The sequence below is a fragment of the Ambystoma mexicanum genome, chromosome 4p (genome assembly GCF_040938575.1).
Source record: "Ambystoma mexicanum isolate Mex_15411 chromosome 4p, UKY_AmexF1_1, whole genome shotgun sequence".
Classification (NCBI taxonomy): Eukaryota; Metazoa; Chordata; class Amphibia; order Caudata; family Ambystomatidae; genus Ambystoma; species Ambystoma mexicanum.
The window spans coordinates 522,186,485-522,213,543 of record NC_090927.1 but is presented as its reverse complement, the minus strand read 5'-3'; the positions used below and the strand labels follow the sequence as shown (position 1 = coordinate 522,213,543).

General features: G+C 47.0%; 1 protein-coding gene across 1 annotated transcript in view; it reads left to right on the top strand.

Moving 5' to 3' along the window:
• SNTG2 (syntrophin gamma 2) overlaps positions 1–27,059 on the top strand; it is a 1,542,102-nt gene that overhangs the window by 719,047 nt on the left and 795,996 nt on the right. Inside the window, exon 10 of the mRNA XM_069605189.1 lies at positions 6,827–6,956. Coding sequence (XP_069461290.1) covers positions 6,827–6,956 — 130 coding nt within the window. The remainder of the gene's footprint in view (positions 1–6,826; positions 6,957–27,059) is intronic.

The following is a 27,059-nucleotide window of genomic DNA, read 5'->3' as shown; positions in this document are numbered from 1 at the left end:
AACGAATGAGAAAAGCTTGGAGGCGACCCAACGGAACGGAGAGGATTAAGACACCTTACTCGAACCGATCGAAAGGGAAGCCAGGCGGACACGGTACCTTGTTGTGGAGGGCAGCTCGGGTCTTTGCCAAGAGTAGAGATGATCTCGTCGTCGAAGAAAATGAAGTCCGGTGCACCACCAGGGAAGAACCCAGCCGCGGAGTGCTCCGTCACAAGGCACCACCTTTTGGTCGCGGTTCAGGGGTAGTGGCTATCCGGTTGCCGAGGTGCTCTGCACGGGCAATTCGACCACTACGTCCTGAGGCGAAAAAAAAGCAAAGGGGACTGGTTGTTCCTACCAGTCAGGGGAAGAGACTCTCTGGCAGGGAGATCTCCTCTGTCATCAGGAAGTGGTGAGTCGGTTCCGCAGGGCTCCACCGGAGGTGTCGTCGTGCAGGTCGGCTCAGCGTTACCCTCGTCGGATTCTTAGGTCCTGTGGCGACTTCTGAAGATCCAGTCCCAAAAGCCCTGCTTTTATGCCGAAAACCCCCATTCATTCAGCCTAGCCGTCAATCAACACATGCTAAGTGGTGAGCGGGAAGGCTCACCACCTGGGCCAATCACTCCAGAGTGCGACCGGAGTTGGCAAGGCAACTCAGTCCAGGGTGCCTAAACCCCCTCCCACACCCCTGTGGTAACCCAGGCAGAATGGCACCACTTTGGAGGGTCTCTGTACAGAGCCCGCCAAAAGTGGAACAAAGGGCTCGACCTTTGGTTTAGAGTCACAGAGACGAACACAGACGCCATTTTACAAACCGAGTTCTGGCAGAAAATACCACCCGATAAACCTATTTAAGATAAGTAGATCGATGGTACGTTAGAGATTAATGAGAAAAAGTATCAATCTCCAACAATGGGACGAATCCCATAGGGTTATGTTCGGGGACGAACATAACAAGTAGTTTCCACTGCCACCAGCCAAAACTCGACGAGGGGGGACGGGACAGTGCCCCCTCGAGTAACAGATCCAGGAGTAATCGAATTACCCCTACTAGTACGTCCACAATAAGATGGTTTGTACTAGTTCTGTTAGTAAATTTAGGTCTAGTAAAGCCAATGGTGACTTTACATGCCCGGGGAGACAGTAGTCAGTCCCCGGGTATGGAGTCTATGGTGGGGGATCCGCTAGGACGCCCCCGTGTTACGGCACGTAGGGTGCGGTGTAACACACATAGAAAACATATGAGACCCTATGGAGTAAAAGACCCCATAGCCCATCGAACACATTGACATTTCAAAGGAATTACACACATACATGTCCAAGAGTGGGAGAAAAGAGTCTCACTCTTGGCAGGATGGAAAAAAACAAACTCCAGAAATCCAGCAAAGCTGCCGGGGGACTCACTAGGTTAGGAAATTCAGCCTAAACAGAGAATTCTCCCTAACATGGGTTTACCATTGGTTCTTGTCCCTCGCCATCTACCCCTGGAATACTAAACTGTGATTGGTTAGAGCTGATGCCCCCAGGCCTGGGACTCAATCGAGTTCTTAGCTCGCTGTGCATCTCTTTAAGGTGATGTGAATGATTATATGTATGTATTGTAACTTGTTACACCACCTTTGCCCCTAGGAATATTCTCTTTACCGTCGCAACACTCTTACATTCTGGGCTTGGGTTGCTGAGACCGGTTCCTCTTTCTCACCATGGATGACTGTCCTTTGTCTTGCTTGGCTGCATCACATGTTTAGTGACCACGAATTTCAGCTCTGCAGCTCATAATCATGAGGATTTATTCTGTTTTTCTGCAGATGGTCCCTTTGTCATCTGGGGTTTGGAATGTGTCTTCATATCTCTGACCTTGGCTGTGAGCCTCTCTAACACATTGACCTCTCTGTGCAGCACTAGGTCAGCTCTGCTCGTCTCATACTCAGTGGCTTGAGGCTTGCTGTCATTTTCCTAAACCATATAATGCAGTTTCTACATTGTCCATGTTGTACTATGTTCCCCATGGGTTAGCTATACGTGGTTCGATCAGGTTCCATATGCATTCATCTATGTCCATGTGACTATTGGATTTAAGCATCAGCAAGCTTGCGCAGGATCTCTTGTTCCTTGCAGTTCTGCGTTACTGCATTTGGCTAATGACAAAATAATAAAGCATTGACGGTATGTATATGTATCTGTCCTCTAGCTATAGAACTGTGCACTCATGTTCTGCATGTATATGAGTGTGTGTTTATGTGGTGCAGTGCAGACTGCAAGTGTGCTTCATGTCTATTGCTGCAATGTCGTGGTGTCCCTAATGACGTCAGTACCATGGCTTCTTGGTGCTCAGTCGAGGCTGTCCATATAGGCTTCCCTGTCCATGATCACAGGCTCTTCTCCCACACATGGAAAGATCTGCATTGCATTCGGACTGTATGGCTGGCTGAGAGGATACCTTTCAGTGTATTTGTCAATAATTGGTGCAGTCAGGAATCTGTCCAAAATAAGATGGGTTGCTGCAGCATTTCTGGCCTTTCATCTCATCATGAACATCAGAGAGTGGAAATCATCTTCAGCTCATGAGACCTGGGACTCTCACTTCAAAGCTCCTTTAAATTGTGGTCTGAGGGTATGTGCAGATACTTCTGCTCCAATACATTTATCTCTCCATGTCTCTTACTGGCTTCTTGTTTTGTTTCTCCCTGCTATAAACCATATCATATGTCCCCTGAGGGTGGCTTGTATGTATCACATCCCACATTAGGCACCACCTCCCTTAAGATTTATATTTTCCCTTCCTTCAGTACTGTAGCATATAATTATGTGGACAACAATCATTTGGTATTGAAACTCATCACATACAAGACTAGTAACCCCATTCTCTTAACACAGGATCTCTCTCAGCAAGAGCACAGTTTAAACATGAATCCCACCAAAAAAGAGATAATGACCATAGTTAAACATATAGGATGATGGCCTTTTAATCTTTGCCCTGCTGATCTAGGGTTATGCCCTTGACTGACTCTCATGGTTAAGAATATAGGTGTTCCACTGTATGCAGATTTGGCCAGAGTTAGTTTGTTGTTTAATGAGGCTCCCCCTTTGAAAGACTGCTAAGAAATATACTTGCCTTTCTCAATTTTCCTAGCAGAATCCAAGGAACTACTGCCCTGGTTCTTTCAGTTCTGGAGCACACAAATATGGTCTACTTTGAAGTTTATTTATATTTAAGCAATATGCCCCTCGTGGCGGGGGCATTACCGAGTCAGGTAATGCCCTGGGGCCCATAGTTAACGAAGGCCCCGGGGGCATTACCTGATTCGGTAATGCCCCTGCCGCAAGGGGCATATTGCTATCAGTACCCCGACCCGCAAGATCTGCGAGACTGGGGTACTAAAAGCAGTTTTTTCTGTCCCGAAACACAGCAGCGTTTCGGAACAAAAAAAAAAAAACACAAAAGACTGAGAAAATGGCCGCCAGGGAAGGGAAAACAGAGTCAATTTTCCCTCTCCATGGCGGCCATCGGTAGCGGACGCGCTGGGACCACGTCTGTTCCCAGCGTGTCTGCTCCCGAAAAAATAAAAAGAAGGTAAGTGGGGTTGGGAGGGGATGGAGGAAGGGAGTGGGAGAAAAAAAATGACGTACCTAGGATCCTCAGCGGGGGACGATTGAAGCCTCCAGCTGTGTGGAGACTCGAAGCGGGGATGGCCCCACTTCGAGTCTCTACACGGCTGGAGGCTGCCATTGTGTCCCACTTGGGACAAAGCAGGCAGAAGGTAAGTGGGGTTGTCAGGGTGGGGAGGGCAGGGAGGTGGAAGGAAAGGGAATAATAAAAAAAAATACCTGAGTCCCCAGTGGGGGGTGATGGCAGCTTCTCAGCCGTGTAGAGGCTCGGCGCTGGGATAGCCTCGCTTCAAGCCTTCACATTGGCTGAGGAGCTGCCACGCCCCCTGCCGGGAACAATAGCCGTGGAATCCCGGCCGAGGGATTCCGAGCTGGGTAACGATATGGCGAGAGACAATCAGAATGTGTGTTACATTCTGCTTGGCTCTCGCTGGGTACTAATTAATTAAACAGTTGAAGATGCTTCAGAGTCACGCCTCTTATCTTTCACTAGGTGTCCAGATTGGGTCATGTCACAACCGCAATCAAACAGGTATTCTAGTTGCCTGTTGACTGTTGTGCCAAACAAATGCATTGAATCAAATGGTAATGTTCTTTATTGCACACAAAATAAAATGCCTATGCCCCTCCTTTTCTGGAGATAGGCAGACACTCCTGTCTTTGCAATCCCCAGAATGAGAGTGAAAGATAATGGTGATCACACATGTTCTGTTAGTGTCACCGCCCTGTGGAACGCACTTCCTCCTCAATTTAGGTAGAGTGGAAATCATCTTCAGCTCATGAGACCTGTAATACACCTCCCTCTTTGCTATCTGAATGCCTGTATGTGTATGTGATGAAAAACTGTTGTTGGCTAACCAGCACTACGCAGGTAACCCGCAGATGCCATTGCAGGCCACAAGAAAGGATAGCGATACCGAGCTGCTAAGTGACTTGATGATATCCGCCATTTTACGTTCTAGACTTGGAGTAGCTGTTTATGGGGTGGATGAAACAATACTGGCTAGATCAGTAGCCACTCGAAGACGTTGACTGTTCTGGAGGAGTATTTTTGCAGTTATTATAAATGTGTTGGGTGAATCAAGGAATATGAAACTGACAGCGGTTAGTATTTGAAACCGTTACACATAAATCAGTTCAGTGTCAACACTAAAGCAAAATCCAAGGAAAAAAAAACAGAGATTAGTGACAGTGTCGTTACCAATTGTGAAATGTAGTTAGTAATGATTGGCCCATAGCCAATCAAGGTAATGCAACATCTTGAGTATTTTGGTCTTCCATTTCAGAATCTTATTGGCAATGTATGATCCCCAAATACATGTCTGCTGTATTTAGATTCCCGCCTCATGTTGGTTTACTATTAAGATGATGCTAGACAGATAACACTACAACGTGTATTATGCCTCCCGCCATGTGTTAACAGCTGAGCCATGCCAGATACCACAACACCAATGAAACCTCATTCTCTCTTACCCTTTGTCTCACAGCACCCTCTATATCTCTTTCTCTCTTTCTCTCCCGCTCTCTGTCTACCTCCCTTGCTCTCTCACACACTCTTCTCCTGTACCACAATGCCAATACAAAAGGAAAACTATTATCTTTACTAATTCTTATTCAATCTTGCCTGAACCCAAGCTAGAATGTTATTGTTGTTTTTGTTTGCTGTTAATGTTATTTTAAAGGTAGCTTGTTCGTTGTAACTGCAGTCTGTGTACTTTGTCCTTTGCCTTCTGCTGCAGTGAACACTAGATTCATGTATTTCTCAAGTATAATACGCCTGGGTGTGCCTTTCTATTGGTTAACTGTATTTGATGTATTGCCTTCATCATTGATCACACTCTGTTGCTTAGAAAAGTGCTTCTGCCTAACCCACTACCACAACACAAACAGCCTGAACACTTGCTGGAACCGTATTCCGCCATTAAGTCGACAAATGTTTTGGCACTTCTTTGTCAAGATGATGCAGTGTCCCACCTGATCAACTTCACCACGTCAATAGAAGCAGAATGCCAATCCAAGATGTCATATTTCAAAGCACTTTTTAATAAGCTTGACCAGCAGCCCTCGGTGCCATTTGCTCCTGCAAAGAGGTGACACTAACATGTAAGAATTATACTGAATCAGAAAAAAGGGGGAAAAAAGGGTTCTACACAAACGGTATTACCCAATTTGATTGAATTTAATTGATCAAATGGTACATCTGGCCGAATAAGGCCAGTACCATTCCATCAATTTGATTCGAGAAATTTGAATAGTCAATACCAAACATGGGGAGTGGAGGTTGCGGGGTTGTCCCCTACTCCCATGTTCGGTAATGATGGCCTTGGAGGTTATGGGGGTATCCCCCACTTCCTGAGGACTGGAGACAGACGACAAATAAAAAAATATGAGAAAAGGGGACCTTGCGGCATAGATTTTCAATGGTGGGCCGCAGTAAAATTGCCATGGCCAAAATACCCCGATCCCCACAAACACGAGTGGCCTGTGTTGATCTGTACATCTTTGGGAATGCCCATTAAAGTTCCTGTCACATCGAGGCTCTATTTAAATTGAAATAGCTATAAGGAGGGCTATTTCTCAAAGAAATTCCTTATACAGTATACACAATACAATTAATGTTAAAACAAGGAGAAAATACACTTATTGTCGAAGTGATTTCCCTATGAGTAAACATATAACATTATATGTTTGGACTCCCAGATCTAAGCCAAATCATTCATTATCCGTGGATTTGTGAAGTTTTCATGTCCAACTGTGTGAAACATGTATGCAACTAATCTCAATCAAACGCATTTAAAAAAGATATGGATTTTAATATGTATTTTTAAACAACATCTTTTCTTACATAGTTTGTTCAGAAACCACTAAACATGCGATATTTACAATGCATTGTTGCTATTGTTATTTTAATGTTCACACATGTCTTGTTATTATCATTTATGAAAAAAGTAGGTCAACGCATGTCGCTTTTTCCTCGTGTTTGGATTGAAGGTATTACGTTTATTAATGAAAATGTGTTGTAAGTGATTCAAGTGAAATTAATTTGTAAGGTGAATAGAACAGACACACAACATTAGGATAGCAGGGGTGCTTATTGTGTGTGCTTTTATTTCCCCTCTGAAGGCAATGCACATGGGCCTGGGAAACGTTTTAATTGTCGAGAGACGTTTTGAAAAACCTTGCGGACTCAGAGAGACTGATGTGTCTTCCCACTTGGTGTATTTTGTTGTTGCTGCAGACCTAGTTCATTTGAAGTGCTGGCACTTGATGGAGTTAGCTCGGGGAATCTTCAGTTTTATACAGCCCAGGAGAGTGTCGACTGGCTGAGAGCATTATCCACTAACATCAGTGATTTGACACTTCAAAACGTAGGTCCTCTTTTCATTACCCTTTGCAAAGTTTTCAAACCTTTCATGTTTTTTAAAGTTTGATGCGTTACGCCTTAGGAGGCAAATCATTTCGCTATGTTCTGAAACTGATGCCAACTCTTGCGTTTAAAATTGTTCTAGTAATGTTGTGTGCATGTTTTAATATTATTTCTTGTTTTGTGTATTTTAAAAATGTATTTCAGGAGGTTTTATGGGGCACAGTCACCAGTTAAGGCACCCCTCACTTTAATGGCACTATATTCTGGGTTGAGCGTTATCAGTCAAATTCATCTTTACACATTATTTTTCATTGCAATTATCACAAGATCTGTGTTAAGATTTGATGGAGTTACAGAATGACTTTTGTGGATTTGCAAATGTCATGAGCTTGTTGTGCAAGTCAGTTTGTGAAGGACTGAAATCTGGCAAGGGTGTAGAATCCCTTGCCTTTTGCTTTTAATGACTCACACAGTGATGCAGGTAATCCATCTCTGAAAGGGTGATATGCTAGAAATACCCCACTTTCTTAAAGCTATATACCAAAAGCAAAGTGTACACCTGTGTCCTGCTCCTTCAATCCATCTGATGCACAGTTCTTCCTCTCCAGTAGCACAGAGCAGGTTTAGAGGTCGCAGAGGACCTGCTTGACAACTGTTGTGACAGCAAAGTCACTGCTGGCAGAGGTTACTTTTAAATATGCACTTCTGATGCAAAAACATAATCATTTTGATAAACTATCATCTTTTGGCCGGGTAATCTGTAAATATAATAAATATTTTCTAATGCTGGATGATAGTTCACATAATTATGAAAGCCATATCTAATGTTACACTAGTGGGCAACGGTTGGATTAGATATAAACTGTGCCTACAGCTTAGTCATCCAAAATTAAGAGTGAGCAATTCATGTTAGAAACATTGACAGGCTTTCTTAATGCCACAATGGAATTCAAATGAGCTTCACACACCTTCTTTGATCTATGGGAACTATGTCGACAAAGAAAGAGGCTCTGTGGCAGCATGGTTAGGAAAGCTGACCTGCTCAAAAGCCTCCAAGCTTTTGATGAAACTAGGGGATGGAGGGTTCCCAGGATGGCCAGTAGTGATAAGGAGCCTCCAGCCCAGGTACTCACGTCTCTGGGGTGGGGTGGAAGTGGACAGGGAGAATAACAGTGATAGTGCTTCCCACCATTCATTTGAGAAATTGGATGGTTTGGTATCACAAAGTTCACAAATGTCCCCTCGATCAAAGGCATCCAGTGTGTGCCCCGTTTCAGCATTGTTCAAAGCTTTTATTAAGTATCAGGTGTGCCTTACTGGGAAAGAACTAGCTGACAGGAAGTTGCTTCATGTGGAAAGAAGGGTGGCCCTCGCTGTATGGAAGCAGAGGCAAGCTGCAGCTTTAGCAGACCAAAGGCAGAACTTTAGCTGAGCATGAACACAGGGAGTATGTGATACTGCACAAGATAGTATTGAGGAACAAACAGACCTGCAACACTTACAATGGGGAAGGAAAGCCTAGGCACCACATGTTTAAGGGCTTCATCCAACCATATGAGCTGAGGAAATGTATCTTTGATTAGTTTGAGACACTCAAGCTCATCTTCTGCCTCCAGGTGGTGATGGAAGAGTTATGGGGAGCAGCCCTTGTTAACCATTTGTTGACACTTTTTAGGGCATGTATAATTTGGTTGCATGTGGGAATAGCCTTACAAATTGTGAGACAGGATTATACCAGCATGTAGTGGGCTAGAGCATCACATACCCCACAGAGCTTGGAAAGGCTTCCTACAGGTATTTGAGCACTCAAGTTCAGAAAAAGGCTCAGGTAACCACATATGAGCCAGAATAGCAGGTAACTGGTTAAAGAAAATCCAACGAGGGCAGGGACACAGGTCCTCAACCCTGGCCAGGAAATATTCCAAAAGCACGATGTGAAAGCATGCCATGTACCTCATCACAGAATGGAGTGAGGGTTCCACTAAGAATGGGAACCTGTATGCACATCCCAAAGAAGCTGCTTTAGATAAGCACTCACTGCTGATAGCTGCGTGCAGCCTGCTGTGGCTTGTTCGAAGTCCTATCAGGGTCAACACAGCCTTTCATCCTTCTGAGGTCGATAAATTGAGTCTGTGGGATAATAATGTCTTCTGTTATTTCAGCGCTCTGGATCTATGGGTGTGTGGTGCTATACAAGAAATGTATTATTATTATTATTATGAATATTATTATTATTATTATTATTATTATTATTATTATTATGTTGAGAGATGACACATAGAAGAGGAGATCCAGCTTGCAAGGGTAAACCCAAGTATGTCATTGTTAGTGCTGGTCTCATGGAGGAGGAGGCAATAGTAAATGTGGAAATCATAGATGATGAACTCCCACTAAACCAGGGGCTGGCAAAATATTCCCTAGTCACACCACTGGCAATTGTTAAGTTTAGTTGGAGCGGGGAACCTTTCAACGCTGTGTCGTTTTCAAGAATTCAATTTCAGTGAACTCTCTGTCAGGGAATGATCAACCCAATGCCAAAATCAAAGTCATAGTCACTAAATCTAGGTTCACAGAAGCAGCACAGTAAGCAGCATGTGAGACCATTGGCCCAGAAGCTCTTCCACCTCGAGATGGTGAAAGATCGAGACCCCCGATACTACCTAGTCCAGACCAGATCCCAAGACCACAGAGCCACCTGCTCCTGCTGGAGAGGGCCTAGTTGCCACAGAGCTGCCTGCTGTGGTGACACCCAATTCAGTGATCTCAGAGTTGAGACCTCAAGTGCTTGCCTGAATTAATTGAGTTGTCAACAGCTGGAGATCCAAATCAGTCTGACTGTTGCAAGGCACAGACAGATTGTGCCACTTTGACTGATCTTAGTAAACAGGCAGAGAAACAACCTCTTGAATTTCAAACGTGTTTGGACACCTTTTCCTTGTTTTTCTCCCAGGTGATGTTCTATATCATTGGACTTCCATAGAGATCCAGAATTGGCTAATTGTTCTGCATAAAATTGTCCTGTTTTGCTAGGATCCTATCTCCTAAAGTAGGTATCATCATGCTGTTTGACATAATTAAATGATCTATAGTTTTGATCAATTTCCCATGTTTCAATGTTGATGTTGTTTATCGCAAAGCATACCCCCTGTTCTTTGAATTGACCAGGAGTTACACAAATCCATTTTGAGCAAAATCCAATTATCACCAGTTCCTGCACTGCACCAAGGATGGCTTGATACGGCCATCAGCTCTGTCATCTGAATACTCCAGAGAGCAATTGGATATCCAACTGAGCGTTCAGGGATGTCAACCACCCAAACATTTTAAATATCAGCTATTAATTCAGTCTGGTCATTTTAAGTGATATGATAACAATATCCATCCACATAAACATTATTCATATTGAAAGATTAAAAGAATATTGAGGCTTAATACCACGTAATAGAAATACGCCAGTCATGAGTACTAAGGTGCAAGTACACTTTATTTTAGCAGAAAAGCTGTCTGGCTCTCAACACCCTGCAATGTGTGCAAGCAGACACTGTGAGATGAGACAGTGGTAGACATTTCAAAAACATGAGTATTTATACATTTTTCTCACAATCCCGGACACATCGTCCAGCCCCTCTTCGTGTAACACATTTACCTAGGATACATAGCCTTTCCACATAACTAATACATGTTAAAACATTCTTGAATAGCTGGTTGTTTTCTGTTAAACACTTCATATGTTTTTCAAACTTTGGACACAAAGGTAACAGTCCTTATTTCATTTACTTATATTTGTCTACCATTTGTTCTTAAGTTTAAAGTCAGCTTAGTTTCAAGGAGCGAAAACAAAGATTTCTTCAAAAGCACATGTTCAGCTATTCATCATTCTGTTTCACTATTTGAATGGGGAAGACACTGTTGGTACAGATGGCATCTAAATTACTGATTAGCATGGCTCTTGTTTAACTCCAAGGTTTCCTTAGTGCAGGACAAACAATCCACCTTGGCAGCTTCAGCATGTCTATCTACGTTGACACAGCACAAAGTTAATTTTGCTCTGCAGGAGCCGAAAACACAAATTCTAACATGGGACAGAAAGCAGGAGTTAATCAAAATGGCGAATAACTTACAATGGCGGCATAGTCAGCTTGTTTCAGGTTCATTCAAATGCGATTTACAGTGCAATGCGAATGTGCTTAGGCCAATGTTTACTATCAGACAGTATTCATGCAAAATATACTTCTACAATATCCCAGGTGGATTTGTTTTCATCTTGTCAACACACACCATGCCCATTAATGCTCAACAATCATCTTGCTGAACCTTTCTTACTGATTTAATTAAACATAAACAGTGTCGAAGAACAAAATCATCCATTTGTTTACAAAACACTGATTTTCATATTGAGACATTTATCACATACAGTTAATTTTAGCAGACAAACAATTTTCAAGAACACATTAATTCTCAACAGTTTTACATATTTAATTCTACTTAAACACACTTAAACACATTTCCAAAATACAGTTCATCACTTTATACAGTCTAATAAGTACTTAGTATAAAACACACACAATTGTATCACCCCCATGAAACAATTTTACTATTGTCTAAGTACCTAAAGTGTATGGTTATCAGAATGTCTTATGTCTCAATATCTAGTTAGGTGAGATCAAATCAATCTTTACAATCAACCCAAAATATTTTTTTCCTTCACCACAGATATTCAGCAGAACTTCTACAGGGGAAATCGACTGGGAAAAACCAAAGTTCTAAACAAAGTCACATCTTTTTACTGAATTCTATGTCAAGACGTGGAGGCTTGTATTATGCTTCTCAATCTTTACTCAAACTCAAGCAGCATAAATCAAACCAAACTTTACATCATCAAAAAATAAACACATCCAAACTACATTTCCCACAATATCTTTTGTGTGAAAGTTTCATTCTTTTGATGTCCATGAAATAACAAAACACATGATTCCTTCCACCAATCATCACACACCATGTCCTTTATCCTCTTTAACACTCTTTCCTCTTTCTCTGCTGCTCGAGCAGCCAATTAAGTACCCAACATTATGTTCTTTACATTGTGATATGCAGTGGTTTATTTGCATAAGTGATTATAATGTGGTTATAACAGTATAAATGCAGCACGCGTCCAGCATGTTCATAAGTTTTGGCGGGGCATATCCGCGAGTGTAGAGAATTCAAGCGAATGCGACAGGACGAACATTCCGGCGATCGCATTAAGGATAGGGGGCACTGCTGTCACGGAATATGGAGGAGCACGACAGTGACTCTATAAGGTTTCCGGTGCTCCTTGTCATTTACTTCCTTTGGAGAGTGACAGTTAGCCCATCTCAGTAGAATCCCAGAGAGAGGTGGAAAGTGTATATATTCCACAGAAAGACATTGACCAAAGAAGTCTCTGTCAAAACGAACATGGAGAGTGCAGGGAGATAAGCAGGTCGGGCAGACCTGGGAAAAAGCATATTGATGATAGGCTAGCGCCACCTTATGACCAAATAAGACACACCAGCCTTTCAAGGAGGAAAGGAGCTTACATCACGGAAATAATAGCTTATATATGCCTTAAGAGCATATTAAGATGGGCACAGGCCCAAGACTCCTGGAAATGAATACTGTGGCATTACTGTCCCCTATACCCAGCATGTCCAGCTCAAGCGAGGAAGGCAGGGCTCAAGTGAGCCAAAAAATACTACAGCCTAGCATGGGTGAGATACTGCAGCAAGCACTGAGTCATTCCATGGGGCACAGTTCCCAAAATATGGCAGTGATGGAAGACTGGCTTAACATCTCCAAAGTGATGGAGGAGCTGGAGGTGATAAGGGGTAAAGGAAAGTTAAAGGGTGGAAGTAAAAAAGCCTGCAAGGCTGATAAAGGCAATACCCCTCCACCCCAGGCTCGCCACAAAAGTGTAAGGGAAAGGGTAATTCTCTTCAGTAATTCAAGTGTGAATAATAGCTGTTAATAAAAGCTCTCCAGTTGTTTCTTATGTTAGCTTTGCAAGTAAAATCCTGAAATTCACTGGCTGATGCTGTAGCTGTGGCTACAGATAATAATATTAAAAAATATGCAACTTTGTGTATGGAATACCAAAACCCCTGAAATTCAAGGATAAAACTTTAGTTGCAGGGAAGTTAAGGTGAAAACATAATGCAATAAACCCCCTGAAATTCAGCTAGAGCCACCTTAACTTCACGCCCCCAGTTGCGCAGCCTATTATCACAATGATGATATCACAGATCACATCACTGATGACATCACTAATTACATGTTGTATGAGAACACTGATGACATTACAAATCACATCACTGATGCCATCACTGGTGTCAACACTAATTAAATGACAAAAGTAACTGCCATTAAGCATGGCCTTGATCCATGGTCAGTTTGCATGGCCAAATGAATTTTAACACATGAATGGGCACTAGTCATGGCCTTCAGTTATGGACAGTGGTCACAACCTTCACCCATGTGCACTGAATATTTTAAAACACTAACAGGCTACCAACCATAGATTTTAACCTTTACGAGTGGATACAGCTTTCAACCGTGTCCACTGTATGTTTTATACACTGATTATGCACTAGCCATGGACTTTATCACAATACTGGCCACTGGCCACAAACTTTGATTGTGCCCACTATATATTCTAACATACAAATGGGCCACTAGTCATGGCCTTTGACATTGAGCAGTTTGTACATCTTTTGGCCATGTCCATACTATATTTTAAAATAATAAAATGCAATAAGCTATGGTTTGTGGTCGTGCACACTGTGTATTATACATCACTAATCAGACACTAGCTATGGCCTTCGACCGTGCCCCCTGTATATTATATAGACTAAAGAGCCAATAGCCATGGTCTTCAACAAAATCCTAGTCAGTGGCCACAACCTTTAACTGTGCCATCTGTATATTCTAACATATTAATGGGCACTAGCTATGGCCTTTCGCCATGACCACTGTCTACAGCTTTCAATGTTTCCCACTTTAAAACAGTGATGGGTTACTATGCATGGCTTTTAACCATGCGCATTGGTATTTTTCAACACCAACCAACCCCTAGCTATGGCCTTTGGTGCAGGACAGGGACCCCACCCTTTTTCATGGGCAAACCTATGTTATGTCTAATTCTGTAATTTTTTTTTTTTTAGCAGTTTCTTTTTTAAATGTAACCTTTTATTAATTTTAAAACATAGATGAAAACACTCACATTACATAAAAGTTGAATCCACATATTGTTTCCAAATTACTCATGTCCACCATTCTCTATTTAAAATCGTGTATTTGGGCACCCATTAGGTCACTTACATTTCTGCCAAATCTTTATTGCTTTCCCAGGACAGCCTCTGGCCCTGCACATACGTTGTTCCATTAACATACATGTATTTATATCTGCTAGCTATTGCACAAATGCCGGATCCACACAGTCAGGCTATGTTCCATTTGATCAACCCTGTAACTGTGGAAAGAAATAGTTTCTCAAAGCGAGTGTTGGTTCCATCCTCTTCAAAACCCTATAGCATCAATTTGGGGTTCACAGGTACTTCCTGTCTGAGGACTTCAGTTAATTTGTTGCAGCATTGTTGCCAGTATCTGTAGATCTGGGGGCATTCCCATAAAATATGGAAGAAACTGCCTTCTTCCTTGAGATAGCAAAGGCAGTTAGGGTTAGTGGCTCAACTCCAACGATGCAGTGCAACTCGGGGTTCGTAGACTCTGTGTAGGATCTTAAATTGCACTAACCAGAGTCTTGAGGAGATTGCGGTTTCCCGCAGGTGCATCAATGCTATCAGCAAGTCCTACGACGTTATTGTTCCAACATCTAATTCCCACATCAATTTGAGTCTAGATAGTTCATGTGTGGCAAAGGAGACTAGAACGTTATACATTATGGAGGTGATTCTGATGGGTATGTGTTCCAAGACAATGGGCCTCATTAGGAGCCTGCTGGTCCGGAAACAACGGTGGCAGTAAACCCGCTGCCACGTTGTTTCTGGATTGGAAAACTACGAGTTCTGCAGGCTGATGGTGTTACTCCCACCAGGTCTGACCTGGTAGGAGTGATGCCACCCGCCTGCAGACGGAAATGGAAACACCGGCACCATTAATTACGGTGCCAGTGTCTCCATGGGCCCCATGGGAATGGGGAGTAATGTTATTCCGCCTCTCGAATTACTGGACCACCGGGGCTGTAATGCCCCGGTAAATCCGGCAAGTCCAGGGGCGGTAATTCATTCCAGGTCTGGCGGCAGCCTGCCGTTTTTTCCGGCACGGTTACCGCCGGACTCGTAATGAGGCCCAAAGTTTCTCTCTAGCAGTGTGCATTCTGCATGTCCAAGAGTATGGGAAGGTGTGAATGTATTGCATGACCCAGTTGCCGGTAATGGTAGTCTTCTGTGTCAGGGAGGCCAAACTCACTTGTTAGGTTCTAAAAGGAGGCTATTTTGCATTCAGTAAATATGTCCCAATCTACATCATTCCCGCCGATATCCATCCCGACCATATCGGTAGTTATTCAGCTCGGGTAAATTACGGTTTCCCCATAGTGCTTGTATCGGGGTCACTTTCTTTTCCCAACCAATGTGTTTGTGGGCCTCTTGCCATATCTGTGCAGTGTGAGTTGCAATAGTGTGGGGTGGGGATTTTGCCAGGGTTTGGTAGAGGAACCCAAGTGGGGAGATATCCTGTAATGCGTTGATTTCTGCTCGAATGTGAGATACATTTCTATCCCCGTGTAGGATGTCATTAACCACCATCATTTGACTTGCCCAGTAATATGATCGGAGGTGTAGTAGTTCTATTCCCCTTCTAGACAGATCTCTGCAGTGTTTGTAGTGCAATTCGTGGGTGTCCACATCCCCATATCAAGGTCCTAAGGGCACCTTCCATTCTTTGTAATTTCCACTCTGGTATCCGGAGCGGGCATTTTGGAGGATGTATGAGAAGCGTGGCAGTGCCAGCATCTTGAAGAGTGCAGCCCTCCCCAGTAGGGTCAGTGGAAGCAATACCCAGTGTTGAGCATCTGCCATGAATTATTCCCTCATCGGGTGCAGGTTTTGGGATATTTATTCCAGAAGATTTGATGTGATTTGGATCCCCAGATAGCGAAAGTGTTCAAATTCAATACGGTATGAGCAGCATAAGGGGATAGCCTGATCTACCCCTTTACCGCCGCGGTTACCGCCAGACTCGTAATGAGGCCCCTTGTCTTCCACCCCCTCGGGCCAGTGAAATCCCTTCTATGAGTTTGTTTGATGTAGCAGTATGGCTAGGGGTTCGATAATCAATGCAAAGAGCAATGGTGATGGGGACACCCTTGGCGAGTCTCTCTCCCCAATTGGAACGTTCAAGATGGCCAACCATTAAATCTTACCTCCGCCATTGGAGATTCATACAGGAGTTTGACCCAACTCACGAAGATCTCCGCGAATCCCATTCGCCTCATAATTTTCCACAGTGTTTCCCCGAAGACAGAATCAAAAGCCTTCTCAAAGTCTACCGCTAGTAAAGCAAAGGGTTCCTGGAGGGCTGAAGCTCTTTCCAGGATCAAATGTAATCTGCAGATATTCATGCGTGTGGATCTTTGTGGCAAAAACCCACATTGGTCCAGATGTACCAGTGAGGATATTACTGTTTGCAATCTATACGCAAGTACTTTTGCTAAGATTTTCGCTGTTAATTAGCGAGATTGGTCTGTATGAACTGCATAGCTCTGAGGGGTTTCCCTGCTTTGGTATAACAACAATACTGGCTTTGCCTACATCCAGGGTTAGGATTCCCTGTTGCTTACATTGGAGAAACATTCTGAGCAGGTGGGGAGATTTCATTCTCTCCTAGTTTTTTCAAAGTTTCAATTGGGAATCTGTTAGGTCCCGGTGTCTTCCCAACTGTATTTGAGAGATCGCTACCACAATCTCTGTCTCCATGATGTCTTCTTCCAAATATGTTTTTTGAATCGTGGCCAAACATGGAAGTGCAATGTGGTCTAACATGGCCATGTTAGTCGGTTTGGTAGGGAGTTTATATAGGGTTTCACAGTAGTCAGCGAAGCCCTCTGCAATGTCGCGATCGAGTGGTTTGTTTTTGAGTTCCCTGACCTGTCAGTGACCTGCATCCCTTCTTTCCAGCCAAGGCAATATTTTGCCAGCATTGTCCCGAGTCTCATACAGTTGTGTACGCATCTCCAAGTGTGCTTGCTTGGCATTATCTAGGGCAACACTGTGGAGGCATGCATTAGCCACTAGGAGGGATCAGTTTTTTTTTCGGGTGATCCCTTAGTTATGTGTTCCACTTCTCATTGCAGTACTTCCTGTTTGGCCTCCTCAACTTTTTGCTGGTGTAGTTTTTTATGGGCCGATGTCCAGGAGAGAATCTCTCCTCCGAGCACCATTGTATATGCTTCGCAGAGGGTATCCGTACCATCCACTGTTCCACTGTTAATCTCAAAGTATGTAGTTGTTTTATCACGAATGTTGGCAATGAATTCCGGGAAGCCCGAATAATAATTCTTTAATCGCCAGGACGGGGGGTGAGCAGTCTGTTTGTCTTTAGTTCCATCTTCAGGGGTGAGTGGTCAGATATTCTACAGGGGAGCAGGGTTGCATTAATTGCTCTATGGGCCTCTATCAACGGGAGCAAGAAATAGACCAGTCTTGAAAGAGAGGTTTGGGCTCCAGAGTGATACGAGTACCCTTTCTCTGTAGGGTATAGATCTCGCCATATGTTGCGTAGACCGCATGCCGACATGAAGGCGGCCAGTTTAGTACATTCATTGGGGTTTCTATTTCGCAAATGCGTACGGTTTAGTATCACATTCATGACGTAGTTAGTCGCCACCTAAAACCCAAAGGTCTTATGTGTGAACTGTAATCATTGGTGTAAGGTCACCTATTAAATCCATCATGAGTAATGGGGGGCGTGAATTGTGAATTGTGAGTGTCTCTTTACACAGTGAGACTTGTACCAATATAAATCTACCACCAGGATCTTGCATCACTCTGGAGAGTGTAAAGAGGAGCCTCTTATGTAGCAGAATCAGGACCCCCCCTAGAACCTCTGGAGAAGCCTGCATGCAATGCTGTGCGATAGTTTGAGCATCTAAAAAGGGTGCATGTTGTGCTGGCTAGGTGCGTTTCAGTGAGTATGGCAACATCCAGGGAGTGCCTGCTGAGAAACTGCATGACCTGCCGCTGCTATATTCCTTTGGCAAGGCTATTGATGTTCCATGTGAGGAATTTCAGGGATTTCACATTTTCTCTAGTCGTTTCTGTAACGGTCCTTTAATATGTGTCTGTGTATTGGGGTAATGGGACATATAGGGGGAGTGCCTTGTATATGTGCTTCTTGGTGTGTATTGGTGATTAGGTTTAGATAGTGGATTTGAATGCAAAAACAAACTTTACAAACTTCACAACTTTCCCTTCCCCACCCTATACTCCGACCCAACTTGAAGCATCTGTCGCCCGAACTTGTTGGTAGACGAAACGGTCGGTTACCAAACCATCAAACTAAAACAATGTGAGTTGTATCGCCAATCACAACAAGCAAATGATTTTGGTGATGCAGGTAACATGTATCCGGGGGGGGTGCGCTGGCCCACGCAGCCCTGATTTCAATCTTGGTTATTGTCTTTGCACTTTGGTTCTGGATTTAGGAGCTCGTTATTGCTCCGGCACATCTCAGGTTAGTAGGACTGTCATCTTGGTATTCACAAGTATAGTCACTGTTTGTCGATCACAGGTGGCAGTGGATCAGGCTCCTGCTCATGTGGTGGCCAATTTGATGGGTTTCAGTCATGTTTCGCTCGGGGTCTGTTGTTTTTTGTTTGTTTTTCATGGTCTCCAATCGCCTTCAATCTGTTGTTCTGCCCATCTCCATGTGTCCTTAGGATCTGTGAAGTGCACTGTTGTGCCTTTGTGGTATATCTTGAGTTGTGCCGGGAATATGAGACCGTATTTGACAGTAAAGGATTTTAGATGTTTTTTCAGCTGGTCAAAGGATTGCCTGGCACATTGTACTTCTCTGGTGTAGTCTGGGAACCTATAATTCAGCAATTTGACAATTACTGTACATGGTGGTGCGCCAGGAGTTGGTGGTCTGGTCGGCATGCAGCCGGCTCGTTTGACCGAGAAGGTGTTGGAGAATGTCTTTGGTGTGAAAATGTCTGCTAGCCATTGCTCTAAGAATAATTCCATATTTGGCCTTTCTGATTTCTCAGGAAGGCCAAGGATGTGGCTGTGGTTGCGTCAGAATCTGCCTTCTCCCTCGTCCACCCTTTCTTCCATTGTTTTCAGACGTGCTATTACTGTGGACATTTGTTGTTCCACAGTGCAGAGCCCATCTCCTGCCCCGATATACAGTTCTCCGCATCCCCGGTGGGTGAAGTTTGTTTTTGCAGGTCATGTCGTAGCAGGGCGACATCTGCACTGATACCATCCATCTTTTCTTCCATAGATGAATGTGAGATTGCAATGGCGTTCATGACATCTTTCAAGAAGATAGTGTTTTCCATTTCTGCCATGCTTTCTAGTTGTCCTTGGTCAACGGGGACCGTCGTTGTGGATGTAGCATATTGATCCATTTTGCTTTGGGTGGACATCTTCTTTCGGTCATGAGGCAAGTGGCTGTGGAACTAGTGCAGTTCCGTCTGTGGGCACCTTGCAGACTTTGGATATGTTACTCGTGGGAATTCAAATTGATTAACTAGATAACTGATCGCTAACTGTGCCAGAGTCCACAGTGTGTTTCATCAGGGGTTCCTGTGTCCTTTATACAGGGAGAACAATTCCCACTTGGTGCTGTCTATAACGCTCCAGCATGCTTATGTAGCATACCCCCTTGTGGCATCAGGGCTAGCTGGTATTTGCACAGTGTTGGGATGCTCGGAGTAATGACTGTTTGCGTGGATGATCAAAGGCTTTGCCAATTATTTGCTCCTTTCTCTCTGGTATTCGTGGTATACCACATATGTGCAGTTCTGGCTAGCCACTCTGATCTCTGTGGTAGAGTCAAGGTGTAGTTGACCCCTCCGAGGCCCCAGCGCACTTTTTCTTCAGGATGTTCTGCTCTAACCAATCTCCCGGGCAGCCACTGTTACCCTGCTTTCCTTCCTGTGGTAGGTCACTCCGTGTTCAAGAGGTCATGACGCTATCCCGGTATCTGGTCTTTGTTGGATGTCCATTCCCTATGCTGCACTATGCTTCCCAGTAATAGGAGGTAAAAAGTAGTATCACTCCCAACTGCCACGTTGCAGTGTGGATTGGTCGTGCCTGTGCCACACACAGGGATCATAAGCCATGGTTTGTTTAGTTTCCCTGGGGAGTCTTGGGATTGTCTTCAATTGCCCAGAGCACCAGCTACTATAGAAAGGATGCAGCGGGCATCTCGCTTATGGTCATGGCGAGGGGTTTCCTTGATTGCTGTCAAGGTGGTTCCGTTGTGCTAGCATGGGAGAAGAGCCGACCAGGGCTGGAAGGATGTCCGTTGCCCAGTAGTTGATAGCGGAACAGGGCCGCTATGGTTGGATATCTTGGTATGGCAGCAGTCGTCACCAAGGTGTGGCTGTCTGGCAGCTGTTACTTGTTCTGTACTGGTGGCCACTAGTCAAGCAGCTCCACAAAGTAGGGGGGACTGCGTTGTTGTGTCATATTGCGTCCCGTTATGTCCCTCGTGGTTCCTGGCAGCGGTCCCAACTTCTAGAGCGTGATCTTGCCAGCAGTGGAGCTATGTGTTTTGGGTTTGTGCAGCACCGCGCTACTGCAGGTGTTTGCATATATATTACGCTGCCAGTTAGTTCAATAGTTATACATGCAGGCTGGGCACCTTCCTGGACTCACCATTAGCAACGCTTGGAGCTGGTGTTCATGCCTGCCCGGCCAGCCAGTTGCTGCGGTGTTGCTACCCAGGTCGGGTTGTGGTTCCGCAGTGCAGGATCATTCCAACGCTGATCAGGGTCTTGTTGGTGTCCAATGGATTAAGGCGGCACTGAGGGACAACGCCGGCACCCATGCCTCCGGAGGATGGCTCCAGGACTTTTATGGATGTTCACCTCCCAGGGCTGCCTCAGTGGCCTCTGGATGCCCGTCACGTCCCCGGGACCTCCAAGTCGTGGGTTTGGTGCTGTCCGCAGATGCCTTTAATCCATCTTCAACTGCAGTGCCACGCCTGTTCTTTGCCTCTGTTTTCTGTGCGGTCACGGCAGCAGCCCTCCCAGAACAAGCCACAATCTCACGGGCTGCCGTGTTCGCTTATCAGCAGGAAGGGATGTGCCGTATGCAGGCTCTTGGTTTCACCGTGTTTGCCACCCCGATCGGGAGATTTCGGGTCTGTCGTTTCTATTGGTGCCACCGTTTCACTCTGAGCATTGCTTCTCCCCCGATCAGATTAGTCTTGGAAGCCAATTTGTGGGGATGCTCAAGCCGATGAGTCATGTCTTTTCACAGTAACATCTCCTCTGGCAGGCGGACTTCGTAGATCTCGTCTCGACCGAACAATCCCCACATGATTATTTTCCAGCAAGTGTAGTTCTTTTTCCTTTTCTCACCACAGAAACAGGATATTTAGCAGGATATTGCTGCCGGCCGCAGTAGCTTCTCAGAACTCACGTCTGCATCGCTTGCTAGCTAGCCACGCCCCCTCTAATTCCATTATTGTTGTAATCACTTCTATACAATGTAATTAGTGTTGTCACCAGTGATGGCAAGGGTTTTGTTATTCCATGCGCAAAGTTGCATATTTTTAAATATTATTATCTGTAGCTGCAGCTACAGCATCAGCCAATGAATTGCAGAATCTTACATTCGAAGATAACATGAGTAACGACTTGAGTGTTTTTATTTGCAGCTAAACAACTGCCACTGTTCACAATGTAATCACAGAAACAAACAAACAATTGGGAGATTTGAATTACTGAAACTGAATTAAATAAATGACAATAGGTATTGTTGTTTTACGTTCTCACCTTACCCTTAAATTTCAAGTTTTTATTTTTTACAAGGTTTTGCTCACCTTAACTTCCCTGCAACTAAAGATGTTTCCTTGAATAGAGGGTAAACAGGCGTATAGATATCAGAGGACCCTACCTAATCTGAAAGTCTCTCCTTAGTATTCTTTAAACCCTCCAGTACCCGGATTAAATGGTTGCAAAGACAAGATGTGATTATGGTGAATCGTAACAGCACTAATACCAACAATGTTTTAAAATAAGGTTTTAAAGGTTTTACATTTTCTAATGTGTTTTTTAGGTGATTGTTTCTCTTTGCACGTATGTTTATGATAAATATTTAGAGGCCGATTCATGGAATAATTAGCGCGGCGCAAGTGGGCAAAAACGTGCGAATCGCAGTGGAATAGCGAAAATCGCAGTGCAAGTGCGAAAATCGCACGAAAAGCAGCGCACGTCGATTCATGGAAGGCCGTGCGCGAGAAAACCAGCGGATGTGCGAAAAAAAAGTGCGCGGCGCACGTTGGCGCACGTTGGCGCACAGGCCATCTAACAGCGTGCGCCAGGTCACAGCGAAAATCGCACAGGCCACAGCGAAATTCGCACATAGCGCGGCGCACGCAATAAAAGTAGGCAGAACACGGGCGTAACACTCGGAATGGGGAACAACTTGCCAAAACGTGGGCGTCACGGGGGAAGTACAGGGCACAAGTGCGCGGAACGCCCACACGCTCGCCTACAACACGTATTCATGGAATAGAATAGGGGAAAAAAGCGCACGCTCAAACCAGCGCACAGGCACAAACACGACCGCCACAAGAAAGGAGGCGGTAGCGTCTCTGCGGCTGTAAGAAATGTGCGCCAAAAGGTGCGCCAACAAATAGCACCTATATACTGCCATGATGAATGTCCCATACTGTGGCCCTCCAGGAAAAATGACGTGCAAAGGGGTACCCACAAACACGGACACCCACTGACAAAAAATACGTGTGCATGTATACCGGGGTGCGCGGGAAGTGTCACACGCGATTTGCAGGGTACGTGTATTTCAGGGGTTCGCGTGAAGTTATTCACGCGATCGGGCCTGGGGGAGCGGGCTACGTGTATTACAGGGGTTCGCGTGAAGTTCCTCACGCGATCGGGCCTGGGGGAGCGGGCTACGTGTATTTCAGGGGTTCGCGTGAAGTTCCACACGCGATCGGGCCTGGGGGAGCGTGCTACGTGTATTACAGGGGTTCGCGTGAAGTTTCACACGCGAATAGCCTGGGCGCGTGAATTTGAGGGGTGCGCGGGAAGTTCCTCACGCGATCGGGCCTGGGGGAGCGGGCTACGTGTATTACAGGGGTTCGCGGGAAGTTCCACACGCGAATAGCCTGGGCGCGTGAATTTGAGGGGTGCGCGGGAAGTTCCACACGCGAATAGCCTGGGCGCGTGTATTTCAGGGGTGCGCGGGAAGTTCCACACGCGAATAGCCTGGGCGCGTGTATTTCAGGGGTTCGCGGGAAGTTCCACACGCGAATAGCCTGGGCGCGTGAATTTCAGGGGTGCGCGGGAAGTTCCACACGCGAATAGCCTGGGCGCGTGTATTTCAGGGGTTCGCGGGAAGTTCCACACGCGAATAGCCTGGGCGCGTGAATTTGAGGGGTGCGCGGGAAGTTCCACACGCGAATAGCCTGGGCGCGTGTATTTCAGGGGTTCGCGGGAAGTTCCACACGCGAATAGCCTGGGCGCGTGTATTTCAGGGGTGCGCGGGAAGTTCCACACGCGAATAGCCTGGGCGCGTGTATTTCAGGGGTGCGCGGGAAGTTCCACACGCGAATAGCCTGGGCGCGTGTATTTCAGGGGTGCGCGGGAAGTTCCACACGCGAATAGCCTGGGCGCGTGTATTTCAGGGGTTCGCGGGAAGTTCCACACGCGAATAGCCTGGGCGCGTGTATTTCAGGGGTGCGCGGGAAGTTCCACACGCGAATAGCCTGGGCGCGTGTATTTCAGGGGTGCGCGGGAAGTTCCACACGCGAATAGCCTGGGCGCGTGTATTTCAGGGGTGCGCGGGAAGTTCCACACGCGAATAGCCTGGGCGCGTGTATTTCAGGGGTTCGCGGGAAGTTCCACATGTGATTTGACAGTGTGGCTCCTCCCAGGTGTACCCTGTACACCCTCCACGGCCCCTGCAGGCAGCCCACACCACAGGGGACTACCCTGCATCCCTGGTCATGTCCCGCAGGCAGCCCACCCAACATGGGCATGCCCCCCAGCAAAGGCACATGTCTCCTTGAACTAATGAACACCAACACATGTCCCCTTGCACCCCCACCCCCCAGCACTGTGGGGCACATGCCAGCAGTCCCCCACCCATGTCCAACTCATGTCCCCCACCACCCCCACCCCCCAGCACTGTGGGGCACCTGCCAGCAGGCCCCCACCCATGTCCAACTCATGTCTCCCACCACCCCCAAACCCCAGCCACCAGGGGCACCCTCCACCAGGGCCCCACTCATGTCTCCCACCACCCCCACCCCCCAGCACTGTGGGGCACCTGCCAGCAGGCCCCCACCCATGTCCAACTCATGTCTCCCACCACCCCCACCCCCCAGCACTGTGGGGCACCTGCCAGCAGGCCCCCACCCATGTCCAACTCATGTCTCCCACCACCCCCAAACCCCAGCCACCAGGGGCACCCTCCACCAGGCCCCCACTCATGTCACCCACCACCCCCACACCCCAGCAGTGCAGGGTCACCCTCCACCAGGGCCCCACTCATGTCTCCCACCACCCCCACCCCCCAGCACTGTGGGGCACCTGCCAGCAGGCCCCCACCCATGTCCAACTCATGTCTCCCACCACCCCCACCCCCAGCACTGTGGGGCACCTGCCAGCAGGCCCCCACCCATGTCCAACTCATGTCTCCCACCACCCCCAAACCCCAGCCACCAGGGGCACCCTCCACCAGGCCCCCACTCATGTCACCCACCACCCCCACACCCCAGCAGTGCAGGGTCACCCTCCACCAGGGCCCCACTCATGTCTCCCACCACCCCCACACCCCAGCAGTGCAGGGTCACCCTCCACCAGGCCCCCACTCATGTCTACCACCACCCCCACCCCCCAGCCACCAGGGTCACCCTCCACCAGGCCCCCACTCATGTCACCCACCACCCCCACACCCCAGCAGTGCAGGGTCACCCTCCACCAGGGCCCCACTCATGTCTCCCACCACCCCCACCCCCCAGCACTGTGGGGCACCTGCCAGCAGGCCCCCACCCATGTCCAACTCATGTCTCCCACCACCCCCACCCCCCAGCACTGTGGGGCACCTGCCAGCAGGCCCCCACCCATGTCCAATCCATGCCCCCCTGCACCTGGGTCCCAACATTCCCCAATCATGTCCGTAATGCCCATCCTCCCCTGCCAAAAGGCCCAACCAACTATCACACCCACCCACATATCAAAGGCAATTACATGTGACACCCCCAATGTAAATAATGCAATTTAACACATGTCTGTCACACACAATGGCTGCAAGTGAATGACAAAACACCCAACATGACATGCCTGAAAGCAATGAGATGATACGACACATTGAAGATTAAAAAAATAATATGTATTGAACAGCAAATAAGAAAAAACACAAAGCAAATCAAACAAAACAAGATGAATGTCCAAGAAAAAATTATGAAAAATTAAAATAAGCCAATCAAGAAGATCATCCTGGGTCCATGAGCCCTACCAAATTAAACCTAACTGACTACTAACTAAAAAGGGAACTATATACAAAAAAGTGGTGCATTGTCCAATCGCAACCAAAAAAAAAATCAAAAAAACAAAGGAAACCTAACCCTAACTATACAACTATATACAAAGGCAGCGGGCTATTCGGACGGCTCACTGGTTGTTGTCATGGGCCAGGGCATCCTCGAACTCCTGGTCAATGGCTTGGAGGCGGGCATGTTCCCTGGCCCCGAGGTCCCGCAGGGATAACGCAGTGTCAAGCTCAAACTCCCTGCGAAGACCCTCGAGGCACTCAGCCCGCCTCAGCGCCCTCCGCATGGAGTCCTCCGCCCTGACCATCGTGAGCCGTTCCTCCTCTGCCCGCTTCCGCTCCGCACCTATCCGCTGGCACAACCTCTCCCACACGGAAGCCACTCCCATTCCAGGGTTCTCCTGCCCTCCGGCCGATGCCTGCACCCCTGATGTTGATGGCCCCGAGCCATGATGCCTCCCACGTTGAGCCTGCTGCTGCCTCCGACGCAACTGCCTGTGCCAGCACGACGGCATCCAGGCTGATGGAAACCACCGACGCCGTCGTGCACGTGCCCTGCCCGATGATGCCATCACATCCTCCATCTGCTGGGGTCCAGTTGCTCTGGTGTCCACCCCTGCTGGATCTCTGACTCCCGACTGTGGCAGGGATGGGATCCCCACCGAGCTGGCTGAATTGGTCGGGGCAGGTCCACAGGGGGCCCTGGTGGCATCTGGGCTGGAAGACGGCAAGGAGAACGACTGGTGGATAGCCTGCACAGAGGAGGAGAGGGCCGCCACATTGGCCAACACATGCAGGAAACCCCCGAACATGGCCGATCCCAATTGGGCCACGTCGGCACGGTGCACTTCGTGATGACGTGCGTGCTCCTCCCGGGAAGCACGCACGGCATCACGAATCACAGCCGTGCGCAACGCGACCCCAATCAGGACCTTCTCCGCACGGCCAGGGGTTCCCACGTCCGCAGGTGGAGGGGAGTCAGGTGACATGGACATCCCCTCTACCTGCGGACAGGCCTGGGACGGGGCATCCCTGCTGGTGCATGGTGGTGCACTCACAGGGTCAGGGACAGCGACATGCACAGGCCCCTCCACGGTGACCTGTGCTGCCTCCTGCCCCTGGCCCTGGACTGCACCACTTGCACCAGCAGGGATGCCCCCACCAGGCCCCATGTGTGCCCCAGTGGCGGCCTCCTCCTCCTCTGTGCAAACCACCAACCTGGATGGCTCCTCACCGTCTCCCACCGTAGCAGGCCCCTGTGGGGGCTCACCCACCCCTTCCGCTGCAGCCGTGGGGGCATCCCCGCCGCCTTGCTCCACAGTGCCGTCTCCGCCCTCTTCTTCACTAGCCGCTGCGTAGAGGGAGACAAAGAACAC